The sequence below is a fragment of the Entelurus aequoreus genome, linkage group LG04 (genome assembly GCF_033978785.1).
Source record: "Entelurus aequoreus isolate RoL-2023_Sb linkage group LG04, RoL_Eaeq_v1.1, whole genome shotgun sequence".
Taxonomy (NCBI): domain Eukaryota; kingdom Metazoa; phylum Chordata; class Actinopteri; order Syngnathiformes; family Syngnathidae; genus Entelurus; species Entelurus aequoreus.
Genome location: NC_084734.1, coordinates 26,957,168 through 26,981,081, shown reverse-complemented (window position 1 = coordinate 26,981,081; position 23,914 = coordinate 26,957,168). Strand labels below are relative to the sequence as shown.

General features: G+C 40.9%; 1 protein-coding gene across 3 annotated transcripts in view; it reads left to right on the top strand.

The window, feature by feature from the left end:
* Window positions 1–927: 927 nt before the first annotated feature.
* The window catches only part of LOC133648408 (syntaxin-binding protein 6-like), a 45,260-nt gene continuing 22,273 nt past the window's right edge, over window positions 928–23,914 (top strand). The window contains exons 1-5 of one of the 3 annotated variants that reach the window (XM_062044463.1): window positions 928–1,061; window positions 11,491–11,659; window positions 13,346–13,476; window positions 13,580–13,868; window positions 15,913–16,020. In XM_062044463.1, coding sequence (XP_061900447.1) covers window positions 11,506–11,659; window positions 13,346–13,476; window positions 13,580–13,868; window positions 15,913–16,020 — 682 coding nt within the window. In that variant the 5' untranslated portion in view covers window positions 928–1,061; window positions 11,491–11,505. The remainder of the gene's footprint in view (window positions 1,062–11,490; window positions 11,660–13,345; window positions 13,477–13,579; window positions 13,869–15,912; window positions 16,021–23,914) is intronic. The other 2 variants (XM_062044465.1, XM_062044466.1) reach the window with 2 other exon arrangements.

Here is a 23,914-nt window from a genome sequence, read left to right as displayed (position 1 = left end):
CTACGCCAGCCCTCATCTGCTCATCAACACCCGTGCTCACCTGCGTTCCAGCGATTGACGGCGCGACGAAGGACTTCACCCGATCATCGATGCGGTCGGCGGCTAGCGTCGGATAGCGCGTCTGCTATCCAACTCAAAGTCCTCCTGGTTGTGTTGCTGCAGCCAGCCGCTAATACACCGATCCCACCTACAGCTTTCCTCTTTGCAGTCTCCATTGTTCATTAAACAAATTGCAAAAGATTCACCAACACAGATGTCCAGAATACTGTGGAATTTTGCGATGAAAACAGAGCTGTTTGTATTGGGATACAATGTGTCCCAATACTTCCGCTTCAACCATTGACGTCACGCGCAAACGTCATCATACCTAGACGTTTTCAACCGGAAGTTTCGCGGGAAATTTAAAATTGCACTTTATAAGTTAACCTGGCCTTATTGGCATGTGTTGCAATGTTAAGATTTCATCATTGATATATAAACTATTAGACTGCGTGGTCGGTAGTAGTGGGTTTCAGTAGGCCTTTAATTCATTAACTTCACCACAAAAACACAAATGACAAATTAATAAAATCACAAGAGAATGTAATGACAATTAAAAAATAAGCCTTAAAACATTGCAATTTTTGCCACAATTATTTGAAAATGCTGCCGGGAAATTAACAATGAAAAAAAAAGCCCCCTAAATCCTGGAAGAATTAGTCTAATAGCTAATATAACAGCTTATATTGGAGCTAATACAGACATATGCCAGTGGTCATGGTCATCTTCTGAATAATATTTTTTTGGTTCAGATCTGAAAAAGGTGTTTACAGAAGCTGTGGTCAAAAGTCGACTAATTTAGTAACCATACGTAAATGTGGCGATTGTCTGAAACAGAGAGCGACTGTTTGGTCAGTGTCATCCTCCTCTGATGCTCACAGAGGTTCACGTGTCTTCACAGCACTCGCTGGGTCGCCAGGGTATAAATTCCTGGCAGCTTTATTATCCACTTCATCTAACTCCACACTAACACCACCCTCACTAACAAGACCTTTTTATATTGACGAGTAGAACAACGAGAGGTAAGTAAGACTGTTTTGTCTTACCTTCTTAGCAAAGAAATACTATTTGCTTTCCTGATATACAATATGAATGTTTGCGATTTGTGAAATAATACAAGTAATTGGTCATAATTATAACACTCACAGTGACTTCATCCGTCATCGGACCTTAAAGTAAGAAATGACTGAGATACTTCAATAAGTTGCAAGTATTGAGGAGAAAATTGTGTGAGTTATGAAGAGTGTCCATACAGAAATGTACATTTACAGTATTGGTTTGACTGAGTGGTCTTTACGATTGTTGATACAGTTTTTTCCATTTGCTTACACACAATTTTACTAACTGTGTGTCTTTTTTCAAAAGGATTTACACACTTTTCCAAACACCACATTCAATTTTCTTAATTCCTAGATTATTTGCAAAATGACACACTTCGGTCAAAACATTCATCAAAATAAAGCAAGCATTTGTAAAAATGCAGTTTTATTTTCATCTCACTCACACAGACTTCAAATGATAAGATGCTATTGGAGTGAGTTACCCAGAACAGTGATAAATACAAAACACATTTGTAAAAAACCCTATTTTACTATAAGAAATGACATGTTTGGGGCATTTTACCCGAGCTTTTTAAGCATATGTGAAGAATGGTTACTGTAACTTGACAAAATGTATCGGCAAATCCATAGCAATCGTCATTTTTGACTTTGAAGCGGGCCTATATGTAAGGACCTAAAGACAAAGTAAAAATATCCTGTAATCTTTTCAAGAACTGCTCAACAATGATGCTGCAAACTTAAAATATGTATTTTTACCACAGTCAGGTAAAGTAACATATCACAGTAGTCAACAATGACATACAGTACAAATTAAAATCTGAGACAAATACAAAGGTTTGAAAAAAAATCTGTAGATAAATAAAAATGACAGCATTGAGTATAGGCCACATGTGCAGATTTAGGCAACAGCAAGGTTTGAAAAAAAATCTGGAGAGAAAGATGTGTGTATCACACTCCTACTAAATGTGTAAAGTGTGAAAATGGGTGTATAACAATTCTTATGTGCGTAAGAGATGGGAAGGTGTGTGTAAAAGCATTGTGTGTAATATTTCGCAAAAACTGTGAAGCAGAGTCTATGCCTAATATTAGACAAATCTGCACAGTGGTTTTGTTTACTGTGTGTAGACTTTTGTTAACTGTGTGAAAATAAAAAATGTAGTTTGTAAGCAATTGGAAAAAACTGCAAAGTTAGATTTTTTCTGTAAAAGGAAGGATCATGGCTAAAAAGCAGAATGCTGTATACAATAAATAGATAACTTGATAAGTAATGACAGGAGAGACAGAATAACAACATTATGAAGGAATAGGTAGAGAATGAATTATGATGAATATGGAAAAATATCAAAAATATTGTTTTTCTTCTTCTTTATACACAGAGAGTGAGGGTATGAGGATGGAACGCAAGTTTAATTGACGTCCCTTGTACTTTTTATAAACTGTATCGAGAATCTGAAATTATCTGAAATACCGTATTTCCTTGAATAGCCGCCGGGGCGCTAATTAATTTAAAACCTCTTCTCACTCCTGCGCTTACCAAAAGCATGCGGGATGGGCAAGCATGCGCTAATTATTTTAAAATCTCTTCTCACTCCGGTGTTTACCTTATCATGAAAAGCACATTTAATAAAAAAACTTTATTGTGGTCTTACCTTTACTTATAAATGATGTCCATGTGCAGTTGCTTCTGATCAAAGGCAGTCTTCCTTATCTTTCTTCAGTTTTAAAAGTCTCTGGAGATCTTCCTTTAATTATTACCTCCTGCTTCGATTGAAAGTCCAGTTTAGAAAACTGTTTTATTTTAGATATGTAATCCTCCATGGTAAAAGTGCAAGCAAACGATCGCTGCTCACGCTTGCTGCTTGTTGTCTTCTTCTGCAGCACCGGTCTTCTGCAGTACTGGTAATCGCAAGAAGGATCACTAGCGCCCTCTACCACCAGGAGGCGGGAGTCATTTAATGACTCATATTTGACCCGGCGGAAGTGCCGAGCATGCGCTAATTATTTTGCGAAACGAGTTTGACCCGGCTGTAATTCCAGGCAGGCGAATACTATATTCCCGGCGGCAATTCAAGGAAATACGGTAAATCGAATCGGTGCTTGATCCTCACAAAACCCAACAATTTTAACATGTAACGTGCCTTTTAAAAAGGAAAAGTAACTTTTACATTGTATGAAAAACTAAACAAGGGAATTTACTACAAACAACTTCAGTAGTTTAATGAAATAATGTAATGATAACGTACGAGCAGTAGTCACCCACGTTTTTGAGCCGAAGAACTTTGGTCTGAGCCATGAACCAAAGCAAAATCTGGCCCTGCACCAACTGTCATTATATTTTAATATATTGTATAATGTCAAACGATTAAAATATGTAATCGTCATTAATCACATTTTGTCCATAATTAACTCATAATTAATCACAAATAGTAGTTTTATCTATAAATTAGTGCACCTTATTAATATGTCCACCCAACATGGGCCTTGCCAATTTGTTTGATTTACTCAAATGTTTGTTTTTTAAACATAATGATTTTTTCACAGCTCAACACAAAATGGACACACACACAAACATATATTTTCCACCTGGGGTTTAATTCAGTCCCTTAGTGCTCTCCCAATCTGCCTCGAGTCACATGCTTGTGGTATGTCAGCACCAGTGTTGGGACTAACGCGTTACAAAGTAACGCGTTACTGTAACGCCGTTAGTTTCGGCGGTAACTAGTAATGTAACGCGTTATTTTGTTATATTCAGTAACTCAGTTACCGTTACTACATGATGCGTTACTGCGTTATTTTACGTTATTTTTTATGTAGTATCGGCTAGAAACAGATGCGCTGCGGTGTCGTTCTTCTAAATCTTCCTCTGTCATAAGCCAGAGAGAAGAAAAGAGCCGTGTGTGTGTGTCTGGGTGTGGGTGTGGGTGTGGGTATGGGAAGGGGAGGCACACACGTGATCCGCGGTTTGACATATAAAACAAAACAAAAAGGTTGTTCGCATGCACATTCAGTCCACACACAGCGTGGTCATGGCGAGCGGAGTAACGGAGGAGCTTGAACGCCCCGCACCATTTAATCGGTGTGTTTATAGGTGCAGACTCCGTTGTGCAAAACGAGGGTTTTAAACACATGCTGAACGTGCTTGAGCCACGTTACGACATCCCGTCGCGCACCCACATCAGCGATAAGATTGTGCCAGATCTTTATGAGCAGGAGAAGAAAAAAGTTGTGGATGAACTATCCTGAGCATCATCTGTTGCGCTCACGACTAAGGCTGCAGCTAACGATTATTTTTCCATCGATTAATCTATAGATTATTTTTTCGATTAATCGGTTGATCTATATATTATTTTTTCCGATTAATCTATAGATTATTTTTCCTTTTACCGATTTTTTTTTTTTATTCAAAATGAAGATGAAAAAATAAATGTAGGCCCGTTTTTTCAAAAGGCATGGCTTTTATTTACAAAAAAAAAGAAGTATGGCCACTCAGTCAACATTGACAACAACATGACTAAATATTCTGTAACAATGTAAACATTTAAAACTTTTAAAGGCCTACTGAAATGATTTTTTTTTATTTAAACGGGGATAGCAGATCTATTCTATGTGTCATACTTGATCATTTCGCGATATTGCCATATTTTTGCTGAAAGGATTTAGTATAGAACAACGACGATAAAGATTGCAACTTTTGGTATCTGATAAAAAAAAGGCTTGCACCTACCGGAAGTAGCGTGACGTAGTCAGTTGAACATATACGCAAAGTTCCCTATTGTTTACAATGATGGCCGCATGAAGTGAGAGAGATTCGGACCGAGAAAGCGACAATTTCCCCATTAATTTGAGCGAGGATGAAAGATTTGTGGATGAGTAAAGTGCAAGTGAAGGACTAGTGGGGAGTGGAAGCTATTCAGATAGGGAAGATGCTGTGAGAGCCGGGGGTGACCTGATATTCAGCTGGGAATGACTACAACAGTAAATAAACACAAGACATATATATACTCTATTAGCCACAACACAACCAGGCTTATATTTAATATGCCACAAATTAATCCTGCATAAAAACACCTGCGTGTTTGTTATGCTAGCTCCTAGCTCCTCTGCTAGCTCCTAGCTCCATAGAACACGCCAATACAATTCAAACACCTGATCAACACACACAATCACTCAGCCCAAAAGACCGTTTACCTAACCCAAGGTTCATAAAGCTTATATATTTTTAAAAAGTTACGTACGTGACGCGCACATACGGTCAAGTTATCGAATGTTTAGCAGCCAAGGCTGCATACTCACGGTACCTGATATTCAGCTGGGAATGACTACAACAGTAAATAAACACAAGACATATATATACTCTATTAGCCACAACACAACCAGGCTTATATTTAATATGCCACAAATTAATCCTGCATAATAACACCTGCGTGTTTCTTATGCTAGCTCCTAGCTCCTCTGCTAGCTCCTAGCTCCATAGAACACGCCAATACAATTCACACACCTGATCAACACACACAATCACTCAGCCCAAAAGACCGTTCACCTAACCCAAGGTTCATAAAGCTTATATATTTTTAAAAAGTTACTTACGTGACGCGCACGTACGGTATGGTACGTGTTATGCTAGCTCCTAGCTCCTCTGCTAGCTCCTAGCTCCATAGAACACGCCAATACAATTCAAACACATGATCAACACACACAATCACTCAGCCCAAAAGACCGTTCACCTAACCCAAGGTTCATAAAGCTTATATATTTAAAAAAAGTTACGTACATACGCAAAAAAAAGCCAAAGCTGCATACTCACAGTAGCACGTCTGCGTCTTTGTCGTCCAAATCAAAGTAATCCTGGTAAGAGTCTGTGTTGTCCCAGTTCTCTACAGGCGTCTGTGTATCCAAGTCAAATGTCCTCCTGGTTAGAGTCTCTGTTATCCGAGTTCTTCCATCTTGACTGCATCTTTCGGGAATGTAAACAAAGAAGCGCCGGCTGTGTACTGTTGTGGCTGACTACGTTCGAAAAATGCGTCCATTTCGCACCGACAACTTTCTTCTTTGCTTGCTCAGCTTCCTTCTTCATAATGCAATGAACATGATTGAAACAGATTCACGAACACAGATGTCCAGAATACTGTGGAATTATGAAATGAAAACAGAGCTTTTTCGTATTGGCTTCAATGTGGAAGGCATACCCGTGTTCGCCGGGCTACGTCACGCGCATACGTCATCCTCAGAGGCGTTTCGAACCGGAAGTTTAGCGGCAAATTTAAAATGTCACTTTATAAGTTAACCCGGCCGTATTGGCATGTGTTATAATGTTAAGATTTCATCATTGATATATAAACTATCAGACTGCGTGGTCGGTAGTAGTGGGTTTCAGTAGGCCTTTAACATTTAACAAAATTAAAAGTAGCTTATTTGCTTTTTAATGTGCAAATATAAAAGTCAACATCCAGTGCAAATCTTAATATTCTGCAATAGTATAAGCATTTCAAAAGTAAAAGTATTGCTTATTTTGCTTTAAAATGTGCAAAAATAAAGATAAACAACCAATACAAAAAAGTGCAAAACGAAATATTCTGTAACAACAGTGTAAACATTTCAACAAAAGTGAAAGTATTGCTTGTTTGCTAAAATGTGCAAAAATAAAGATAAACATCCAATACAAAAAAGTGCCCATCTAAATATTCTGGAGCACTGTAAACATTAAGTATTGCTTTTAACATGTGCAAAATAAACATCCAGTCCAACACAGTACACAATAACCAATTCTACTCATTCCAGTGAGTGACTAACAGTTGTAATGAAGAAAGGTTAGCATGTGTACATGCTCTGGTTCTTTTCTTGTTTACAATATTCCCAGCAGCTGAAAATAGGCGCGCAGAAGGGGTCGATGTGGCTGGAACTGAGAGGTAATTAGCCTTCCCCTCAAGCCAGGACTGCGAGCGAGCTGAGCTGCAGTTTAAGTTTCTAGAAGGTCAACGGGCTCATAGTGATGTTACTAGTAGTTGACTGGGAGGTGTTTATTATCATTTGGGGAGAGTCCGCTGCCTGATGCTCACCTGCTAAACACCTATCTGCTCCACGCTGAAGCGCTGACTACATGCGCTCTGAATACACACTGCTGATTGGCTGGTAATGCTTCGTGTGTACCAATCAGATGGTTGTGTGGGTGGGACAATGCTGCGTGTGTACCAATCAGATGGTTGTGTGGGTGGGACAATGCTGAAAAAAAACTCAGTACTTTGGAGCAATGTTCACAGACTCTATTTGGCTGTTAGCTTCTCGTTATGGCCGAGCGGTGGTGGTCGTGGTTGAGTTGTTCGATTTTGGAGGCTGGAAAAAGTTTGATGTGTTGCATTATAATGCATTGTTTCCTAATATTTTTGGGGGTCTCCCAGTAAATTCCCAGGTATTGACCGGTCAATCGGGTTGGCTACTCCTGATGTACAGCATTTACCTCGTACAGCAGACTTGTACGTCATCTCCTTTCAGCTGCTTCTCCGTCAAACACACCATCAGCTGTGATCTGCTGTTGATCTTTACTTTGTATTTTGTAGAAGCTCCTTAATCATTATCCCCTGTAAGGGCCGAGGTGAATTACAAACCCCGTTTCCATATGAGTTGGGAAATTGTGTTAGATGTAAATATAAACGGAATACAATGATTTGCAAATCATTTTCAACCCATATTCAGTTGAATATGCTACAAAGACAACATATTTGATGTTCAAACTAATAAACTTTTTTTTTTTGCAAATAATCATTAACTTTAGAATTTGATGCCAGCAACACGTGACAAAGAAGTTGGGAAAGGTGGCAATAAATACTGATAAAGTTGAGGAATGCTCATCAAACACTTATTTGGAACATCCCACAGATGAACAGGCAAATTGGGAACAGGTGGGTGCCATGATTGGGTATAAAAGTAGATTGCATGAAATGCTCAGTCATTCACAAACAAGGATGGGGTGAGGGTCACCACTTTGTCAACAAATGCGTGAGTAAATTGTTGAACAGTTTAAGAAAAACCTTTCTCAACCAGCTATTGCAAGGAATTTAGGGATTTCACCATCTACGGTGCGTAATATCATCAAAGGGTTCAGAGAATCTGGAGAAATCACAGCACGTAAGCAGCTAAGCCCGTGACCTTCGATCGCTCAGGCTGTACTGCATCAACAAGCGACATCAGTGTGTAAAGGATATCACCACATGGGCTCAGGAACACTTCAGAAACCCACTGTCAGTAACTACAGTTGGTCGCTACATCTGTAAGTGCAAGTTAAAACTGTCCTATGCAAGGCGAAAACCGTTTATCAACAACACCCAGAAACGCCGTCGGCTTTGCTGGGCCTGAGCTCATCTAAGATGGACTGATACAAATTAGAAAAGTGTTCTGTGGTCTGACGAGTCCACATTTCAAATTGTTTTTGGAAAATGTGGACGTCGTGTCCTCTGGACCAAAGAGGAAAAGAACCATCCGGATTGTTATAGGCGCAAAGTTGAAAAGCCAGCATCTGTGATGGTATGGGGGTGTATTAGTGCCAAAGACATGGGTAACTTACACATCTGTGAAGGCGCCATTAATGCTGAAAGGTACATACAGGTTTTGGAGCAACATATGTTGCCATCCAAGCAACGTTACCATGGACGCCCCTGCTTATTTCAGCAAGACAATGCCAAGCCACGTGTTACATCAACGTGGCTTCATAGTAAAAGAGTGCGGGTACTAGACTGGCCTGCCTGTAGTCAAAACCTATCTCTCATTGAACATGTGTGGCGCATTATGAAGCCTAAAATACCACAACGGAGACCCCGGACTGTTGAACAACGTAAGCTGTACATCGAGCAAGAATGGGAAAGAATTCCACCTTAGAAGCTTAAAAAATGTGTCTCCACAGTTCCCAAACGTTTACTGAGTGTTGTTAAAAGGAAAGGCCATGTAACACAGTGGTGAACATGCCCTTTCCCAACTACTTTGGCACATGTTGCAGCCATGAAATTCTAAGTTAATTATTATTTGCAAAAAAATAATAAAGTTTATGAGTTTGAGCATCAAATATCTTGTCTTTGTAGTGCATTCAACTGAATATAGGTTGAAAAGGATTTGCAAATTATTGTATTCCGTTTATATTTACATCTAACACAATTTCCCAACTCATAGGGAAACAGGGTTTGTATTTGTTGCCACATGTTTTTTCATAACCTGACTCTCGCCAGATCCTTGTAGTTCGCTGAGCTCCACACAAGGATCTGGGAGTTCTCAAAAGGAGATGTATTTCAGAAGACGGGGCCTTGTCAAAAAATCATTGTATGTGATTGGATAAACCACTTGTCCGTTATCTTGAATGACGTGCTACTTCAACCATTCACATCGAAATCAACCCGTGAAGCTGATGAGAGCGACGCTGGGAAATCCAAAACAGAACAGCCGACTTATTGGATAACGACAGAGTGAAAAGTTAGAGAACTTTTACTGAAACAACGCAGCAATGTCAGTAGACGATCGATGTCGCAAAAGAGTTGTATTAGCAGAATCAATGTCAGCACACGACTCCTCACTGCATGCCGCCATTGTTGTTTGAATCAAACAGTCGCTTCGGCGCTACGTCACATCTATGAAATCCCGCCCGGCGATCCTGATTGGTTCATTATTTTTTGCTATCTTAAAGGAGTTTGCAATGCCCTCGAGCCAAGATCCTTGTGTGGAGCTCAGCGAACTACAAACCCCGTTTCCATATGAGTTGGGGAATTTTGTTAGATGTAAATATAAACGGAATGCAATGATTTGCAAATCATTTTCAACCCATATTCGGTTGAATATGCTACATAGACAACATATTGTATTTTCAAACTGATAAACATTTTTTTTTGTGCAAATAATCATTAACTTTAGAATTTGATGCCAGGAACATGTGACAAAGAAGTTGGGAAAGGTGGCAATAAATATTGAGAGAGTTGAGGAATGCTCATCAAACACTTATTTGGAACATACCACTGGTGAACAGGCAAATTGGGAACAGGTGGGTGCCATGATTGGGTGTAAAAGTAGATTCCACGAAATGCTCAGTCATTCACAAGCAAGGATGGGGCGAGAGTTTGCAATGCCCTCGAGCCAAGATCCTTGTGTGGAGCTCAGCGAACTACAAGGATCTGGCGAGGGTCAGATTAGTTTAAAAAAAAAAAAAAAAAAAAGCCTAGTGTGGAGGGAGAGTGTGATCAGCGCGCCTGCAGGAGCAAAGGTCACTGCCTCTGTCAATGGTGTTGAGGGCGGAGCACCATTGGCTAGAGGCGGGGCATGTGCTGAACGGCGAGACACAGCTGGCAGGTGATTAGATTTCACAGGTGGTACGTGGTGATCTAATCATCTGTTGTCTTTAACAATGAAAGGAGGCTCCGGTTCCCTTGTTTTTATGTTTTATTTATTTATTTTTTATCGTGTTCTGAAGGCAACACAATATGTGTCTAAATTAACTATAATAGCCTACTATCAAAATGACAACGTGTCACAGGCTGACGCAAGTCTTTGTTGACAGAAATGTTGAAATGTAATATTTTTTCTACACATTTTTACAACATTGGTAATCATTAGTAAAACGGATGCTTCTCAGAGGGTGACATAACTCCTGAAAATTACTGGCTTAAGTATATATGTGTGTGTCCAAGTTAAAGAAAACAACAGGCCGTCTTCTTCTAATGGATTTATTGCAATCTTTGCAAGCTGGTTAATGTTTGCTGTGGTCTGGAACGACATGGCGCACAAACAACTATCAGAAATGCAGCCAGTATTACATACAGATAATGTGTCATGAGACATGCAAATATAAATTAAATACAAAGAGGACATAAACATCACTGCACATCATAATGGCAGCTACAGTTTCCATCTTAAAGATCTAAAAAAAATATTTGAGAATGTCCGGCGGGCCGGATTGAAAAGCTCAAAGGGGCTTAATTTGCCCAGGTCAACCCTGAACATTGGGCATATGCACACACACATCCCCGTGCCCCACCCTGAAAACCTGAATTTCCCCCTCGGGGACTAATAAAGTAAACGAATGAACAAACGAATGAAGCCTAAAAATGATGTGAAGCGAGGGATGACTGTAGGTGGTTAAGTATAAACACTTGTTTTGAGCATGTGGCATTCTGGGATATGTGGTTTTTAATGTGTAGTAGGACACAAAGCAACACTGAAATGATATAAACACTGTATGCTGTTTCCCCTCCAACATCTTAGCTGAATGCTTCAAAAAAGTTCTCCTGTGAAGGCACGTCCTTCGTTTGGTTCTCTCATACTTCCCTGCATTTAAACTGCACTAAACTTCCAACTGTATGTTCATACATTATTTTCCCTCACGAGGGGCTACGAGCTAAAGTGTGTATCACTTGTGCAGGTCGGACTCCCAACAATGAACAGTCAGTCAGCCATCAACAAAGACGTCTTCATCCCCGGTGATGAGCGGATGCTGGTGGCGGTGGAGGTGCGCAGGAGGAAAAAGAAGAGGATGTCTTTCCTGTCCCACGTATCCAAAGGAGAATATGCAACTTTCATTTGTGTGTCAGGTAAAAGCTGAGTTTTTAGTCGCATGGCAGTATTGGGGAAGGAAGTACATGCAGGATTACCGTACTTTTCGGACTATAAGGCGCACTTAAAGTCCTTTCATTTTGTCAAAACTCGACACTGCGCCTTATAACCCGGTGCGCCTAATGTACGGAATAATTTTGGTTGTGCTTACCGACCTCCAAGCTATTTTATTTGGTACATGGTGAAATGATAAGTGTGACCAGTAGATGGCAGTCACACATAAGAGATATGTGTAGACTGCAATAGGATGGCAGTCACAAATATGAGATACGTGTAGACTGCAATATGATAGCATTCACAAATAAGAGATAGGTGTGGACTGCAATATGACTCTAGTAAACAACACCAAAATGTTATATGTTCCATTAAAAATATAGAACATTACACACGGCGCTCAAAAATCTATCAAAATGTTTTAGTACGACTTTGGTAAGCTATGAAGCCGCACCGCTTGATGGATTGTACTGTGCTTCAACATACGAGTATTATTATGGTGTGTGTGTATAAGGTAAGACATATTATCTGGCGTTAAAAGCAACTTTTCTTACCTTCTGGTACCTGCTGATCTGTATTTGGGATCTGCATAAGTCCTGAAAATTTGCATGCGTCAGCCTTTGTAGTCTGTGCCGACACCGTAGTCGATAAGCTTCTTCTTTTTCTCTATCTTCTTGTTATGTGACATTCATCCTACGCTGTTGCCATTTCTAATATAAAGTAGTGTAAAGTTCTTACTTATATCTGTCAGTAAACTCGCCATGAAAGCGCTAAAATATACCGGTGTAGTGAGTTTACATTATTCACCCAAGGAACTTTAGTTATTAGAGGTCCGGTCGGACGGTTTTTCATGGGACACATTTCCGGTGTTGTTGTTTACGGATAGATAGATAGATAGATAGATAGATAGATAGATAGATAGATAGATAGATAGATAGATAGATAGGTCTTTATTGTCATTGCACAAGTACAACAAAACTTTGTTTTCAGCACAAACCTGTTCAAGATTAGACAAACAAACAGTGTACAGGGTTACAGAACAGGAACGCTGATGGGTCGCCACGAGGCGCCCCGTAAAAGATGGGGGGGAAAGGTAAAACGCTGGGGAAGGATGAGTAAAAAAATACAATCTAGACTGGGCTCCTAAGGGGGCCTCTGATTAGGGTTCGGGACGCTCACCTGCTCCCGGGCACTAATCAGAGAGCTATTTATTCTTGCTTTTCGTCACACTCAGTCTGGCTGTCTTGTTTGCTCCATGCAACAAGTTAGGTGTGTTTACCGTTTGATTCTTGAGCTAAGCTTTGCCATTAGTTTGCTTGTTTCCCATGCTAAGCTTTCCCGTTAGCTTTTCCATAGCTACCCGTGCTATCGGCACGCTCTCCTGTATTTTTGTATTTTGCCCGATTTATGGAAAATAAAAAATGTTCCTACCTGCACACTGCCTCCGGAGTTCTGTCTGCATCTTGGGGAAACGATCCGCGCATTAACTTGCGACCCTGCCGTAATACTACATCCTTTGACTTGAAACGCCTCTGGTTCTTATGGTTAAGATTGTGTTTAAGTTATGTGTGCTATTTTTGTTCCTTGTAATTGTTTTAGACCTTTACACAGAACGTGATGCTTTTCAAAGACTTTCCAAAAGTAACGGATATTGAACGTTGTCTGTGCAGTGACAAACACCAGGCCACTACAGCTGATCATTTCAAAAGTGAAACAGTTCAGGGGCTCCTCAAGCTTCACAAGGACATCCCAGTGGACGGTGGAGCAGCTCCGACAGGTCAACGGCATCAACCCCAACAAGGTTGCATCCCAATTTGTCTTCTATAAAAAAAGAGTCGATAAAAAATATGTGGTTTAAACATCATTCGTATTTGCTTGGTCACAGGCTGTCTTCTCTCTTGTAGGACATTCCAGAGTTTGACCTAGTGTTTGTTAACACAGTGGATCAGTGGGTGGCCAGCTCTGCAGCAGAGAAGTGTATTCTCATCCAGATACTATATAGTGCCTGCCAGACCTACTGGAAGGGGAAGGCAGGAAGTCTGGTAAAGGTGAATCGCCAGGGTACCCTTCCGGTTGTGGAGGCTGGTCACAGTGACTCCTCCCCTTCATCTAGAACACGGCAAGTTCGACGGAAGAGCCTGGTTGTATCCAAACCACCAGAGTTCATCAACTGCCCGTCCAAACTCACAAGAGGTAATGGAATATCACAACACACAGGATAGTGGTAACTCGGTTTTATTACGGCCCGGTTTTAGAATATTTTGGTTTTGGCCAAAGGTTTTCACCAAAAATATGTCTTGTTTTTCATACACTGTATCAGTTTTAGTAGGATCAAACACACACTAATCATTCAGTCACTTTTTTTTTTTTTTATTGAATACTGCTGCAAAACAATCCACTATAGAGCCAAAGAAAGCATACAGTAATAGTCCAATCAAAGTCACCCATTGAATAATTTTGTGAATGTGCCTCTAGTTCGTTGATTAATACTATGGGAAGGCAGGAAAAATAAGTTTTGCAAATAAAAAAGGTTTTATAATTAATTTAACACTCTAAAACAATGTATTAGTATATAAATAAATACAAATATTCCTCTATACCGTTCTACTAAGCACAATTGTTTAATAAAAAAGCCACTATTGCAAAATAACAACAAAAAAGGAATAATGTAGCAACATTAATAATTTTAAAAAGTACACAAAACCACTAAAATAACTACCATTAAACGCAGATATTTGTGAAAAATAACATCAGTCATCAGTAGGGCAGGCAGGGGAGCGGCAATGCGTGCCTGAGTGAGCAGCGGTGCGTTGTTTGCACTGACAGACAGGGTGAGGTGCTGCGGTCGCATAAACTCTGTGAAGAAAATTACCGTATTTTTGGAACTATAAGGCGCAATTAAAATCCTTTCATTTTCTCAAAACTCGACGGTGCACCTTAAAACCCGGTGCGCCTAATGTACGGAAAAATGTTGGTTGTGCTTACCAACCTCGAAGCTATTTTATTTGGTACATGGTGAAATGATAAGTGTGACCAGTAGATGGCAGTCACACATAAGAGATACATGTAGACTGCAATATGACTCAAGTAAACAACACCAAAATTGTATATGTTCCTTTGAAAATATAGAACATTACACACGGCGCTCAAAAATCCATCAAAAGGTTTTAGTACGACTTTGGTAAGCTAAAAGTAAGCTCCATCTTTTGACAATTCTTCCACTCCCGTCCTTGCACGCTACACCGGTACAGCAAAGATGAAGGAGAAAAGACGCTGTCGAAGGTGAGCCACGTAAGACCGCCCGCAAAACGGCGCATCCTGAAGCGACTGTCAGAAAGCGGCTTGAAGATGATCTGTAAAACATAATCCATGCAACATTTTGACCAAAGAACCACCATTACATGTTATGTAGACCATAAGGAAGTGTTTTACTTTTAGAAAAAAAAAAAAAAAAAATATATATATATATATATATATATATATATATATATATATATATATATATATATATATATATATATATATATATATATATATGTATGACTCCTTTATTGTGCCCTATAATCCGGTGCGCCTTTTGTATGAAAATAGACCTGACTAGACCCGCTCATCAGCAGTGCGCCTTATAATCCGGTGCGCCCTATGGTCCGGTATGGTACAGTAAGTAATTTGCTGGATGTATAGAAGAGAAAGTGCAACAAAAGTACTGATTTCACCACGCTAGTATCCATCCGATACCAACACACACCTTGGTATATATACTATTGATATTTAGATTGAAATACCCACATTTAGATCACATTTTTTCACGTGAGATTTCGGGCTTGGAGGACAAGAGTCTTGCTCGGTGGTGGGACAAAATTGTTACGTGTGTGTGCTGTACTGCATTGATATTATCGTAGCACACCACAAACTCAAAGATCTAAACTGCTCAATGCCTGATTTTTTATATATTTTTGTGTAGTCTGTGTTACAGATAAACAATCTCTTAAGATTGAGAATGTGTGTCCTGCCGTTAAGAGAAGCATATCAAGACTGAACAGTAAAGGTCTACGCATGGATCCCTGTGGGACGCCATAGTGAACTTCTACACACACTGTTTTTTTCCTGGCAATACATCAATTGTGTAACATGCTTAAGACGATGTTTGTTTTGAATTGGCACTTAACTAATGACATTGACTTGACAGTAAACAAATCTGGAACTCTTTGACTTTATTCTGCCATTTCTTTTCCTGATATGTCAGACGCCACTACCATGAACCTGTTCATCTACCGCTGCAAAGCCTTCATGAATCATTTGAAGAACAAGATAGTTGCAAACCAAAGACGCTTACCGAGTAAAGGTAATCACTTTTTTTTGTCTGTACCCCTACTTAGTTTGGTGACAATATACTGGTAGTAGTAAATAGAGGCGAATGAAGAGGTACATTCATGGAAATTAACAAACATGAATAAGTGTTTTACCTTAAGAAAACCCATATACAGGTAGAACTTGCAAACTTCATACAAAGATGGCCCAATCTCCTTACAAAGAGGCCAACAAGCTAAACACTTATCCACCTTGAGGTCTTCTATTTGTGCAAAATGGGCTACTTATAACACACAGCTAATACTGTACATGTAGGCTGGTTGGGCAAACTCCCATGCACCCTCAAGGATCCTGCCAAGAATATAGAGCTGGTCCACAGTTCCACGACCAGGACGAAAACAGACTATTTAAGTTCAGCTGGTGTCGGAACATGACTTTTAACGCCATCACCTGGTACATGTTGCGAGACCATCAAACATGACTTTTAACGCCATCACCTGGTACAAGTTGCGAGACCATCAAACATGACTTTTAACGCCATCACCTGGTACAGTTTGCAAGACCATCAAACATGACTTTTAACGCCATCACCTGGTACAGTTTGCAAGACCATCAAACATGACTTTTAACGCCATCACCTGGTACAGTTTGCGAGACCATCAAACATGACTTTTAACGCCATCACCTGGTACGCGTTGCGAGACCATGAAATGGTAAATGATAAATGGGTTATGCTTGTATAGCGCTTTTCTACCTTCGAGGTACTCAAAGCGCTTTGAAACTATTTTCACATTCACCCATTCACACACACTGATGGCGGGCGCTGCCATGCAAGGTCCTAACCACGACCCATCAGGAGCAAGGGTGAAGTGTCTTGCTCACGGACACAACGGACGTGACTAGGTTGGTAGTCTAGTCCGTCCTCTGCGCTGGATGGACGCTTTTCTGCTTGCTCTCGCTTGCTCTCGCTTCTGCTTGCATTTTTTGCTACTATCTGCTGCTATTTTCTTACACAAAGAGCAACAGCTCTTGGATACTTACCAAACCAGTGGGACTATATTTTCTTTTAGATAACAGAGGCATTTTTCAATATTTTTACGACGTCCTCAACACTACGCGAGGAGGCCTACCATTCAAGATAAGCCTGAGCCCGAGCCTGTGCTACAGTGCTAAAGGTAATCAGCATAAGATGCCTCCTTTCTCTACGGAAGATTACCACAAACTGCTAAAGAAGATTTTACTGTTGGAAATAAAAATGAATCGGTTGGAAGTGAATTTAGAAGTGAATGGACAATGTGGCTACAACACCACTCTAGCACTCCTGTCGACTGAAAACACTGGACAGCACCATGCTACAACCCAGCTAACTAGCAACAATGAAGCTACGAAGAAACGGGAGGTCCCTGTAGAGGGTAATAAATCTACCAGTGAAAATCCTCCCTGGAACACACTTGGTGCAATGCCAAAGAGAAGACCACCTCCCTGCGACAAGGGAGAATGGATATCTGGCAGGACCCAGCGCCCCGATATCTCTGATCTGACCGGCTGGCCTGCGCTACCATCTTCAGCCAGGCATACTGCGTCATCAACTCCACTGCCACGTAGGACACAGCAGCGGACAGCTGAGAAGAGGAGAACTACCAATAAACCTCCCCAGCAAGCAAGTGTCCAACTAAAGAACAGGTTTGCCCCACTGTTGATGGACAATGGATCCCCCTCTGATTGCCTGAATAACCCACCATCACCACGCAGAAGGGTAAGACCTGCTAACTTTACACCACAGAGAAAGCTAACGAAAGCTCCTGAAAATCTGATTGTGGGGGACTTTTCTGTAAAAGATATGAAAAGCAATAATAACACCAAAGTACTCTGCTTTCCGAAGGATATGGTATCTGACATGGAAAAAAGAATCCTGGAAATTGTCGCTGCACACCCAAATGTGAAAAATATCATCCTGCACATTGGTTTTAATGACATTGTAAAACAACAATCAAGAGAGCTGAAAGAGCACTTCAATAAACTCTTTGAAACAGTCAGCGCTGTGAATGCTGACGTTTTTATCAGTGGTCCTCTACCCCCAATCAGGAGAGGAGCTGAGAGATTCAGTAGACTTTACTCGCTGAATGAGTGGCTATCAAGTGCACTTCTTGCTCGTTCAATGCATTTTATTGACAATTTTAGCTTTTTCTGGGACCGCAGACATCTTTTTAAGGCAGACGGACTTTGCCTGAATAAGATGGGAGTAAAGCTATTCATGAACAACATGTTTCACTTCCTGCATCTTGCATCTATCATCACTGCCAAGGACAAGAGACAAGAGGAGCCACCGAGGAAGGAAGACACAACACAGCCTATCAGGAACGTCAAAGGAGGACCGCCACTGCAAAAGGAGAACATCGACCATGAGATACACCAGAGCAAAGAGGAGAGGTGTCTATCCTCCTCTACCGCCCCTCCCTCCATTCTGAATGCATGTGAAGATCCCTCCCCCACATCCCCCAAGCCATCCACGTCTCCATCTTTCTCCCTCCCTCAAGTAGACCTTTCTCCCCCCTTCTCCCCCTTGGAGTTCCGGGAGCTACCCCCACTCACGCCCCACCCTACTCAGATTTTTACCCCCCTAGATCATCGCTCACCTCCACCACCCCCTCCACGAAGGCGTGCTCCACAACCCCCCAGCCATACTTCACCTTTCTCACGCCAACCCCTTACACGCCCTCAACGTCCACCTTCAGTAGTTCGTCCCAGCTCTGACGCTGCTCACTCCCCCTCCCCCTTACGGCAAACCCCGCCTCGCCCTGACAGCAGTCCTGAATATTTCTGATACAGAAAAGGGTTCAGCAGTAGACCACATTATCAGCTGGGCCCAAGGTTGCCTACATCAAATCATGGCACCTTCTACATCCCTGTTGTGACTACCAAGAGAGTAAACATTGGGAAACTTAGCCACCCTGCTAACCTAAACAATCTCATTCCTATTATCTCCAAATCAAAGCCAACATCGAAGCCTGTCAATAACACCATCAGGATGGGTCTGCTCAATGTCAGGTCTCTGAATAGCAAATCATTTTTAGTCAATGATTTTATTAGCACTTCTAAACTTGACTTTATGTTTTTAACTGAAACATGGCTGGAACAAAATAACAGTGCAAGCATTCTGATCGAGACAGCACCCCCCAACTATAACTTCATTGATATATGTAGATCGGGGAAAAGAGGTGGAGGGGTTGCTGCTATATTTAAAAACATGTTTCAGGGGAAACAGATGTCACTCGGTGAGTTTACATCATTTGAATACTTGTGTGCTGTGTTGAAATGCTCTCCCAAAATTCTCTTGTTAATTATCTACAGGCCACCTAAATATTCTGCAAATTTTTTTGATGATTTTACTGAACTATTGTCTAGCATCTCCACTGACTTTGACTGCCTGGTTATAACTGGTGATTTTAATTTTCATATTGACGATTTAAATGACAAGGGCGCAAAAGAACTTTTTACTATTTTAGACACATTTGAACTGTCTCAACATGTGAAAGAGGCTACACATTATAAGGGACACACCCTGGACCTGATTATCACAAAAGGTCTCAATGTTTCTGATGTTCTTGTGATTGATCCTTCATTGTCTGATCATTTCTGTGTTTTCTTTAATATTTCTGTAATTCCGGACACACAAACAGAATCAAAGAATGTCAAAAAGCGGTACATAAATGAACATGCTAATGTCCTCTTTAAAAACGCCATCTCCTCACTACCACCTCTAAACCCATGTCATGCTGATGATCTTGTAAGCAACTTTAATTCCAAAATTGTGAATATCATAGATATCATTGCACCTGTTACAGTTAAAACGATTTCTGGCAAGCAAAAGGCACCCTGGAGAAAATCTGCTGCTGTAACAGCCCAGAGAAGAGAGTGCAGGAAGGCTGAACGAATCTGGCGGAATACAAAACTTCATATTCACCATGACATCTATAAAGAGAGCCTCCAGGCCTACAATTTAGTCTTAAAAAGTGCTAGAGAAACATTCTTCTCCAATATCATAAACAGCAACACAAATAAGGCCAAAACCCTATTCACAATCGTTGACAGACTGACTAAACCCCCAACACAAATACCAGCCGAACTCCATTCCACGCAGAAATGCAATGACTTTGCATTCTTTTATACTGATAAAATTGAAGGCATCAGACGCACCATCAATATCTCAAGTAAAAAAGTTGGATCACCACCCCATTTAGGCAAAAGTAACACAGCAATGATGGCAAGCTTTAATGCCATAGACTCTAAAACTCTAGTGGAAACGGTGACAGCTCTAAAGTCATCCACCTGCTGCCTTGATGTTTTACCTACCAACTTCTTTAAGAATGTTTTTGACTGCCTATCAACAGACATCTTGCAAATAGTTAATAATTCTATTAAATCGGGCAATTTCCCGAAGGCTTTCAAAACTGCAGTCATTAAACCTCTTCTGAAAAAGCAGAGCCTAGATGCCTCTGTTATCAACAACTACAGACCAATTTCAAATCTACCATTCATAAGTAAAATAATTGAGAAAGTTGTCCTCCAACAACTAAATCACTTCTTGGCTTCTACTGGCTGCCACAACAACTTCCAGTCAGGATTTCGACCTCTTCAGAGCACAGAGACGGCCCTTCTTAAAGTTATAAATGACATCCGTCTAAACACAGACTCTGGCAAAACTTCAGTATTAATGCTTTTGGACCTCAGTGCTGCATTTGACACTGTCGACCACTCAATACTTTTGGACAGGTTGGAAAACTGGGTGGGGATCTCAGGCACAGTTTTAAGCTGGTTCAAGTCATATCTACAAGATAGGAACTATTTTGTTTCCATTGGTGACTTTGTATCAGAACCAACCAACGTAACGTGTGGAGTCCCCCAAGGTTCAATCTTGGGGCCGACTTTATTTAACATCTATATGCTCCCACTAGGACAAATCATGCAAAATAATAACATTGACCATCATTGCTATGCCGATGACACCCAAATCTATGTAGCGCTATCACCAAATGACTATCGCCCCATAGATCTTCTGTGCCAGTGCATTGAGCAAGTCAAACACTGGATGTGCCAAAATTTCCTACAACTAAATGAAGATAAAACTGAGATAATTGTTTTTGGTGCTAAAAAAGAAAGGTTTAAAGTCATCCAACACCTTCAATCACTGTCCCTGAAAACCTCAAATAAAGCCAGAAATCTTGGGGTTATTTTAGATTCTGATTTACATTTCGACAGTCACATCAAATCAGTAACAAAATCGGCCTACTATCACCTCAAAAATGTAAAAAGACTTAGAGGGCTCATGTCAGCTCAAGACTTAGAAAAACTTGTACATGCCTTTATTACCAGTAGGCTAGACTATTGTAATGGTCTCCTTGCAGGTCTTCCCAAAAAAACTGTCAGGCAGCTACAGCTTGTTCAGAACGCTGCTGCTAGAGTTCTAACAAAGACCAAAAAATGTGAGCACATTACACCAATTCTTAAATCCTTACATTGGCTCCCTGTACATCAGAGAATAGATTTCAAAATCCTCCTGCTCACATATAAATCACTACATGGTCTAGGGCCCAAGTATATCACTGATATGCTCCCACTATATACGCCCTCTAGATCACTAAGATCTTCTGAGACCAATCTGTTAGCGGTTCCAAGAGTAAACTCAAATCAAGGGAGATCATCATTCAGTCACTATGCAACAAATAGCTGGAATAAACTTCCTGAAGATGTCAGACTCTCCCCAACTCTCACTACTTTTAAAACTAGACTGAAGACTTTTATGTTCACCTTAGCTTTCAGCTAAATCTTTTAATCTTTTAACTTTTAACGTCTGCACTGTTTTTATTTTTATTGTCTGCATTTTAATTTTGCTTTTATTTTCTTTCATTTCACTTTGTTGTCTGTGAAGCACTTTGAGTCTGCCTTGTGTATGAAAAGCGCTATACAAATAAAGTTGCCTTGCCTTGCCTTGCCTAGAAGGTGGGGATTGAGTTGCTGGCACGGCCATGTTTGCGTCACTCTCCAACTGGCGTGGCGCAGTTGGGAGAGTGACGCAAACATGACTTTTAACGCCATCACCTGGTACATGTTGCGAGACCGTCAAACATGACATTTAACGCCATCGCCTGGTAAAAGTTGCGAGACCATCAAACATGACTTTTAACGCCATCACCTGGTACAGTTTGCGAGACCATCAAACATGACTTTTAACGCCATCACCTGGTACAAGTTGCAAGACCATCAAACATGACTTTTAACGACATCACCTGGTACAGTTTGCGAGACCATCAAACATGACTTTTAACGCCATCACCAGGTACATGTTGCGAGACCATCAAACATGACTTTTAACGCCATCACCAGGTACATGTTGCGAGACAATCAAACATGACTTTTAACGCCATCACCTGGTACATGTTGCGAGACCGTCAAACATGACATTTAACGCCATCACCTGGTAAAAGTTGCGAGACCATCAAACATGACTTTTAACGCCATCACCTGGTACAGTTTGCGAGACCATCAAACATGACTTTTAACGCCATCACCTGGTACAAGTTGCAAGACCATCAAACATGACTTTTAATGCCATCACCTGGTACAGTTTGCGAGACCATCAAACATGACTTTTAACGCCATCACCAGGTACATGTTGCGAGACAATCAAACATGACTTTTAACGCCATCACCTGGTACATGTTGCGAGACCGTCAAACATGACATTTAACGCCATCACCTGGTAAAAGTTGCGAGACCATCAAACATGACTTTTAACGCCATCACCTGGTACAGTTTGCGAGACCATCAAACATGACTTTTAACGCCATCACCTGGTACAAGTTGCAAGACCATCAAACATGACTTTTAACGACATCACCTGGTACAGTTTGCGAGACCATCAAACATGACTTTTAACGCCATCACCAGGTACATGTTGCGAGACCATCAAACATGACTTTTAACGCCATCACCAGGTACATGTTGCGAGACAATCAAACATGACTTTTAACGCCATCACCTGGTACATGTTGCGAGACCGTCAAACATGACATTTAACGCCATCACCTGGTAAAAGTTGCGAGACCATCAAACATGACTTTTAACGCCATCACCTGGTACAGTTTGCGAGACCATCAAACATGACTTTTAACGCCATCACCTGGTACAAGTTGCAAGACCATCAAACATGACTTTTAATGCCATCACCTGGTACAGTTTGCGAGACCATCAAACATGACTTTTAACGCCATCACCAGGTACATGTTGCGAGACAATCAAACATGACTTTTAACGCCATCACCTGGTACATGTTGCGAGACCGTCAAACATGACATTTAACGCCATCACCTGGTAAAAGTTGCGAGATCATCAAACATGACTTTTAACGCCATCACCTGGTACAGTTTGCGAGACCATCAAACATGACTTTTAACGCCATCACCTGGTACAAGTTGCAAGACCATCAAACACGACTTTTAATGCCATCACCTGGTACAGTTTGCGAGACCATCAAACATGACTTTTAACGCCATCACCAGGTACATGTTGCGAGACCATCAAACATGACTTTTAACGCCATCACCAGGTACATGTTGCGAGACAATCAAACATGACTTTTAACGCCATCACCTGGTACATGTTGCAAGACCATCAAACATGACTTTTAACGCCATCACCTTGTACAAGTTGCGAGACCATCAAACATGACTTTTAACGCCATTACCTGGTACATGGGGCGGCGTGGCGAAGTTGGTAGAGTGGCCGGGTCAGCAATCGGAGGGTTGCTGGTTACTGGGGTTCAATCCCCACCTTCTACCATCCTAGTCATGTCTGTTGTGTCCTTGGGCAAAACACTTCACCCTTGCTCCTGATGGCTGCTGGTTAGCGCCTTGCATGGCAGCTCCCGC